This window comes from Solanum stenotomum, chromosome 5, assembly GCF_019186545.1.
Source record: "Solanum stenotomum isolate F172 chromosome 5, ASM1918654v1, whole genome shotgun sequence".
In the NCBI taxonomy this organism is placed as follows: domain Eukaryota; kingdom Viridiplantae; phylum Streptophyta; class Magnoliopsida; order Solanales; family Solanaceae; genus Solanum; species Solanum stenotomum.
The window spans coordinates 50,677,088-50,685,258 of record NC_064286.1 but is presented as its reverse complement, the minus strand read 5'-3'; the positions used below and the strand labels follow the sequence as shown (position 1 = coordinate 50,685,258).

The window sequence follows — 8,171 nt, the reverse complement described above, 5'->3', positions numbered from 1 at the left end:
TAATATGAAATTTAAATGGAATAAAAAATTGAGACTTAAGATTGAGACTTGAGAGGATATAAAAAATAGATGAGAAAATATATGATTTTGTAAAAAATAATAAGGGATAGAGGGGTATTTATAATATTAAAAATGGGTTAAAGTGTATTTATGATAACTTGAGAGTTTAAAGTAAATTATTAAAAGTAGGGGTGGTAGGGAGTGTTGGGGAAGGAAAAAAACAATCAATAAATCCGTTGGGAAGGCCCACTAGCCGTTGCCCAACGGATATAATTCAAAAAAAAAAAAAAAAAAAGATAGGGGATCCCGCGAACCGGCCGATTTATCCGGACTGGGTCAACCGGCCCCAAAGGGTGAACCGGCCCCTAACTAATCCCCTATCCGAACCCCTCCCAAACACCCGAAAATGTACGGGACCGGGTCCGGCGAGCCGGTTCTCGAACCGGTCGCAGGCCGGGGCAGGCCAACCCGGTCCCCCTGCCAGTGCTAGTAATTGCACAATTAAATGGCATATGAATTATTGATACTTATGATGTATCTTCCTTAATCAATTAAATCATCATGAAAGTAATTCTCCAAGTATGCAGAAAAACAGAGGTTAAAGAGTCAACCTCATCTTAATTATATTTTAGCTCAGTAGGATTGCTGCATGGTAAATTACTGCAAGAGTTTGCGCACACATTCGAAGAAGCAGATTTCAAAAATATGTTGTTTAGGAGTCAAAAAACTACATCTGTAATAGAGAATGAACCCACAAGAAGTCAACAGTATGTGGAGAATCAACAGCTGCATACCAAATGCAAAACCGTCAACGAGAAATTTGTCTGCAGATGTATGAGATACTTGTAAATGAAGGTCTTCGCTTACTGTCTCTTCAAACAAGGCACTCTATTTGCTAATAAGGAAACAACATAAACAACAACTTAACGTTTTCCTCCGCCACCACCAAGCTTAGGACCTTTAGATGCACCTCCTTTGGACATATTGCCCTTTCCTCCAGCTTTCTGGGACTTGGCCTGAACTTCTGCTTTCTTAGCCTTCTTTTCATCCTTCGTCTTCTTGATCCTTTCCTTAATTTCACTACACAAAATTCATACACACAAAAGAGATCAGTTTATCCCCATGACACCAAAAACCATGTCTACTTAAACTTCAAGGACCAACACCCTAATTTACTGTCCTGTCGCACCAAGATGATAATACCAAGCATTGTGTAGTACACATAAGGTTCAAGGTGTTTTTAGAACAGATTATTTTTTGATCAAGAGAAGAAATGGGTCAGTTCATGTTAGGCCCATATGGAACAGAAGGTGCTTGAAAGGTATCAGCACATCTGTAACGATAGACACAATTAATTTCCCAGACTAGTAACTGCATTAACCACATGTGAAAACGTTAATACCTGACTAAGTCTGGTATATAAGATAAAAGATTATCAGATAAGACTATCCAAAAAGCCACCAACCATATGCAAGTTGCTGGTGCACACAGTGATAAATAAAATCAGGAATTAGTAGAAACTAACCGAAGAGCAGCCTCCCTGGCAGCATCTCGAACTTCTGGCCTTTCAGTTCTCTTCTTCTGGATTACCTCCAAGGTTGCACCCACAATAGACCTAGAGTAAGGCTTCTTGGTGGTACGTCGCCTCTTCTTAGCAGCTTCTTGTGCAATATCCTATTGTAAACGAACACAGGTCGCAAAATTAAATTAGGAGCATTATAAACAATTATGGGAAGTCCTAGAAAAGTTCAGAACCCCAATGCAAGTTTTTCAAGTAAAACTAGATAAGCTGAAGAAAGGGCCTATTCCCTAGTTTAGTTTCAATTACGGGGCAGAACAAAGTTACTGTTGTTCAAAGTCCAGAAAACTCACCTTCTTGTGTTGCTTCCTATACATAGCTGTCCATGTAAGTTTGGATGGCTTCAACTTGTTGTGGAAGTAGTGTTTGCATTTTGAGTTGACGAATAGGAACACCTAACGTATCAAGAAATCAATAAAGTGATAGTGGAACTGGCACGATTTTTCCTCCAATTCCAAAGAAAACAATCAAATTTATCCTAAATTAAGAAAAAAGTGTAGCATGTCATCTATTGAAAGAATACCTGAGAATCTGAACGGATAAATCTGATCCCTCTCCCAGGGTAAATCTTGGCACCACTGAAACGGCAAAGTTCTGTCCTGAAATTGATGCAAGACAACAATGAATCATCACTTTGAATTTATGGCTGTGGAATTACCAGGGAAAAATCTAAACTACAGGAATTGAGCAAGCTCAAGAAAATCCCAGTCTGAAATAACACAAGATTTCATGTAAGATTAAGTTGAACATTGAATTGAGTTAACATCACTATTTTTATGTAGTGCCTAGTTGAAACATTGCAGATGACCAAGAAAATAACTGCCAACCGCTGTCCGCCAGCAAGGCAGTTCACATCTAATGGTGGCTACAGTTTTAGTAGCCAGGTGTACTTAAAAAGAACTAATGTGGTTTGAAATCAACCAGTGCGACAACGCACATAACTATGGAGCAGTGAAAAGATGGATATCACCAATACCGCTTAATATGATTTTAATCTAGTTACAAGGTCAGACCCTCTGCATGGAGCACTTCCCTACCAATTCCCCTTACTCTAAGCAAAGACCACAACAGACCAGATTTTCAAAAGAAAATATAACCCGCAAAAACCATGGAAGATCACTCTAGAAGTAAACTATGCTAGAAGTGTGGTTCAACTTGAACATAGAATTAGAAGACCACATCACCTGTGCGCAAACTCCAACTTCATCAAATCTAACTATGAATTAGAGTTAGTGTTCACTATGAAAATTTAGGGTGTTCTTGAATCGTGAAAATGATCACGCCAGCAAAATATAATCCTAAAGTCAAGATTACAATTATCTCCAATCTTATGCATATTACTAGCTCAAATCATAATTTAGACGTTGTTACAAATCCTATAATACTGAAAAGCACACCATCACATAGCTATCCTTATAGTTAACAGTAATCCTTGTATGATTTAGAAATGTAAGCTATTTTTACGCATACACAAGAAAATGATCCAAAAAATGATTTCTTGAGCTCCATACTAGTGTGTTTGTCTGTGCCAGATTTGAACATGAGACCTCATGGTTCTCGCGTGCCATACTAGACATACATAGTGAAACAACATTAATTTTAAGGGAGCTCCACCGTGAGTATCTCCGGAATTACACATTCTCATCTATATTATGAATCTAAATATGGGTTTTTGCAGGGTTCCACCATTGATTCTTCTCCGTGAGCTAAATATATGAATTGTAGATACCATTTATGGATAAATTACCAAATTTTCTCAACGAGTACTACAGAAATAAATAATTGGATGCATAAAGGTAATAAAATAGAGATAAATGCGAAAGATAAACGGGAGAAATCTTACTTGAGAACCATGGTTGATGCTGTAGCGCGCCGCCCTCCTTTACAGTATCTCAATGAAATTGAAACCCTAATGACCTACCGTTTTATAAGAAATAGAGGTTAAAAGGCCCAAAAGATGTACAGGGCTTCGTGGGCTTGTCTGACGTTCAGTTATTGGGCCTCTCCATAATACTTTAAGCCCAATAATAAATGTATATTAGGAATCATATAGTTTTAATATGAAATTACAATTAGGGGCGTACAAAATCGAATCGAAAACCGAACCAAACCGCAAATCGAGTCAAACCAAAAAAAAAACCCGACTAGTGGTTTGGTTTGACTTGGTTTGGTATTGAAAAAAAAACCCAACTATATTTGGGTTGGTTTGGTTTTAACTAAAAAAAATCAACCCGAGACCAAACTAACCCGATATTATATATATAATTTTAAAATTTAATTTTATGCTTAAAAATATTTACTTTGATATAATTTTTAAATATTTCTTATACTTTTCATAGTTTTTTATCTTTTTAATATATTATTTCTAATTTGAAATTTAGATTTCTGAATAGTCCAATAAAGTATAGTCCACATATGTTGGTAATTATAATAAAGCTTAAATCAAAATCAAATTAATACTAATGCTAAAAGAAAATCAATTCAATACTAAGAATGACAATAATATTGAATATTTGTTCTTTAGTTTTACATTGGTTTAGACAATTAAAATACACAATCTAATTTTAATTTCCTTTAATATTTAGTCATGTAACTAATACTTATTGAATTAGCATGATTTAGTACTTTTAAATTATGATCATTTTACTTATGACTTGTTAATTTGCAATATTTGTTTTACGCGATTTCATTATTATTATTTTTGTTGAATATTTTAGTGTTATTAATCATATCATATTTGTGTTTTTTTTAAAAACACCTTAGATGGTTGTATTTTGGTAGAACTAAACAAATATTTGAAGTACAAGTAAATTATATATTTGTATGAATATTTTATCGGAAAAATCCGGAAAAACCCAAAAAAACCCGAGTTTTATTGCTTTGGTTTGGTTTATAAAATTAAAAATCTGACACAAATGGTTTGATTTGATATTTAAAAAACCCGAACCAACCCAGCCATGTACACCCCTAATTACAATCTATCCCTATTTAGTTTGTAATTACATTAATCCCTGAAAAAGTCAAACAAACCGAATACATAATATGTATCGCGGATACATTAAAAACTAGCTCGAATACATTATAAAATAAATCGGATACATAATATGTAGCTCAGATACATTAAAAACTAGCTTGGATACATTATAAAATGATTTATAATTAGGAGAGAAATAAGGGATTTTAGAGGTTTTGAAATAGAAGGGAATATTGGAAATAAGGGAAACATAAGACGTGTATTTCGGTAATTTTTCCATAAATAAATAAATATAAACCAACACATAAACCCAATTTTAAGTATTTCTGCTAAAGAAATATGTCATCTTCTCATACTTTAACAATGATTCAAAGGCACCGTATGAGTTGTTGTGTAGTGGTGGAACTACTTCACCCTTACTTGGAGATCTTGGGTTGCTTGTCGTGTGCGATCCGAATTTCAATTTTTTTATATACAACAAACAATAAAAAGGCTTAAAAAACGAAAAAAGGGATCCTCAACTTTGCGATTTAGAATGAATATATCTAGGGGTGTCAAATGGGTTGGGTTGAAATTGGAGATATTAAAATGGGTTGAAATAGAAATTGAGTTGGGTCTTGACCCGCCCAAGTTTACTTTGGGCTCAAATGGATTGGGTTCAAATGGGCTAAATAACGGATTGGGTCTTGACCCGATTAATCTCGATAATTTTAACATAGTGATATTTAACTTTTATAATCACAATTCGAATTTCAGCTCAAGATATTTTTTTAAAAAAAGTAACAAATGGATAGATAAATCCTAAAAGATGTTAAATAGATAATAATTCATACCTTTAATATAGGAACATATCTTAGTAAAGAGTTTTAAAACGAGTTGAAATTGAAGATTGAATTGGGTTCAATTGAGGATTCTCTTAAAATGGATTGAGATTGAACCCAATTCAAATTATCTTGAGCCCAACCCTTAAAATTCTAGGCGAATTGGTGGGTTACCTATGTTTGGGTTCATTTTTGACACCCCTAAATATATCATTAATTTTAAAAAAATATTGCATATATATCCTCTTTGCTTAACTAATGAATGCATATTTACGTTTTTGTCGACATATTGAATTAGAAAAGAATTCTAAAACTATTTTTCTTTTCATTCCAAAAATGATGCTCTAACATTGAGTGCAAAGCTCTCCACATCATATGGATTGTGCAAATTAAAACGAACGATGCAATTCTCCGGAAATAAAATTTGGAGATATTATCCAATATGTTTCAGGCAAAAATTATGTGGGTTTAGATTTTTGGATTAAATTTACTTATCAATTGGTACAACAAGGAGGACCACCATTGGCAATAATGTTGAGTAAGAGAGTAAAAGCAAAGAGAGAAAAGAGAAGTTGATACTGAACTATTAAAAATGATGTATTTATGTCATTCCTTAAGTCCTACTTGGATGGCCACCTTGATAATTGACTTTGGTGTAATTGAGTGTAGTGTATGTCATGTTTGGTTGATCATGTAATTATCTGGTCAGCAAGTAATTGAGTGTAATTAACAAGATGTAATCACACTCTCCAATTTGGTTAGCTTAAATGTTTGGAAAATATTTCCCAAATCAACTCATTTTCCTCAAATTTAAGAAAAATGTTTTCCCTTCCAAAATTAAGGAAAACATTTTTCAAAACTCTACTTCATTCTTTAATTAATTTTTCTCACCCTACACATACCCCGTACCCGACCCTTCCCATTCAAAAAATTAAATTAAAATATTTCAAATTTTAAAATTTTTCATTTTTTAAGCCACCCTTACCCCTAGCTCCCGCCACCCCCACCCAAGCCATTCCTGTCAAAAAAAAAATAAAAAATATATTTTTGAGAAGTATTTCAAATTTTTTAAAAAATCATTTTTTACGTCAACCCCCCTCCCCCCGCCAGCCCCATCAAAAAAATTGTTTTTGAAAAATATTTCAATTTTTTAAATTTTATTTTTGAAAAAAAGTTTCCTGGGTCAAATCTCAAGGTCGGATTTTGGAACGGTCATTGGAATCTTGTCCTAGTTTGGGTGTCAGGGTCGGGTCCTAGATCAATTATCGGGGTAGATTTTCGAATAAAAAATTATTTTCCTAAAGAATTATTTTTAGTCTCAAGCTAAAAATAAAAGATAGTTTCTGAAATTTTTCGTTCACCAACCAAACATGAAAAAGTATTTTTCCTAGAAAATATTTTCTACTCACCAACCAAACATGAGAAAATAAGTAAATTCACGTGTTTTCCAAGACAACATTTTTTAGGAAAACTTTTTCCATAGAAAATATTTGATTCCATGCAATTGTTACGTATTATCTAAAAAAATATTAGTATAATTTTAAGTTAGTATTATAATTTTAAAATTAAAGTAGATTTTATTGTTGAATAAAGTTATGAACTTACGTTCTCCTTTTCATTTAAATCATATTTATGTATGTTATGTTGAAATTTGACATAAGAGTATTATGTTAAATATTTTGTTTAGAATTTAGAACTTATGTTATATTTTCAATTTCATTTGTTGTATGAGTATTGACTCGATATTTTACATTGCAAGCTATTTTTTTAAGTTAGACTTAATAAATTATCTTTTTTGTCAAATGTTTTATAATTTTATGACATTATATTTATAGTATTAATCCTTTTTGTCAAACATGCATTTCATGATGTTCATAGAAATTATGTACTTTTAGTTTTTATGATTAGTATAATTAAAATATACTAAATTGAAAAATAAAATTTAATTTTTTTTATAATATTAGTCAAGGATATATATATATTTATTAATTAATATATTTTGAAAAGACAATGTATATCTAAATATTCAATTTAATATCATTTATAATATAAATTTTTAATTTCATATAATTTATTTTTATTTTTTAAATTTAATATAATATTATGATTACACTTGTGCAACCAAACAATACACTTGTAATTACACTGTGACAAGCAAACAAGTCAGCACAATTATTAGGTTATGTAATTACTAGGTTGGTAATTACTACCCTAATAATTATACCAATTTCAATCACCTATTAACTTTCCAAACATGACCCTAAATGTTTGACCCATTGATATCATTATCGTTACAAAACTTGCTCATTTTTATGTTGTTGCTTTTTAATGGTAGTTTTATAAAAGAGTAAATTTTAGGTTTAACAAATATAAAAATCATATTTGTATGCTAAAGCTATAGTTTGCATAATTGCGCTCCATAACAAACTTTATGTTTACTATGGAGCATCAGATTTGTATAAATCGCTGGCAAGCCTCTCGCTTGTATAAAAGCGCAGCGATTGTATATGTATATCGGTTAGATAATTGTATATATGTAACTACTATGTATATGTATCAATGATTGTGTTTGTATATCTGCATAAAATTTGAATTTGTATGCGATTGAATCGAAATAAAATATTTGTATATCAAATCTCTCTCTCTCACTTTATACAACACAAATTATACATTGTAATTTGTATAATTTGTGTTTGTATAAAGCGAGAAAGAGAGAAAGACAAAAGAGAACTGGTAGTGGAAGATCTGTATTTGTATAATTATAAGTGTATAGGACGAAAATATATATATTTGTATT

General features: G+C 31.9%; 1 protein-coding gene across 1 annotated transcript; it reads right to left on the bottom strand.

Moving 5' to 3' along the window:
- Positions 1-681: 681 nt before the first annotated feature.
- Positions 682-3,487, bottom strand: LOC125865628 (60S ribosomal protein L24). Its single transcript, XM_049545833.1, has 5 exons — positions 3,423-3,487; positions 2,103-2,178; positions 1,873-1,974; positions 1,526-1,674; positions 682-1,080 (listed from the first exon to the last, which is right to left on the bottom strand). Exons 1-5 carry the CDS (start codon positions 3,431-3,433, stop codon positions 924-926), a joined length of 495 nt encoding a protein of 164 aa, XP_049401790.1. The 5' UTR covers positions 3,434-3,487; the 3' UTR covers positions 682-923.
- Positions 3,488-8,171: the final 4,684 nt, after the last annotated feature.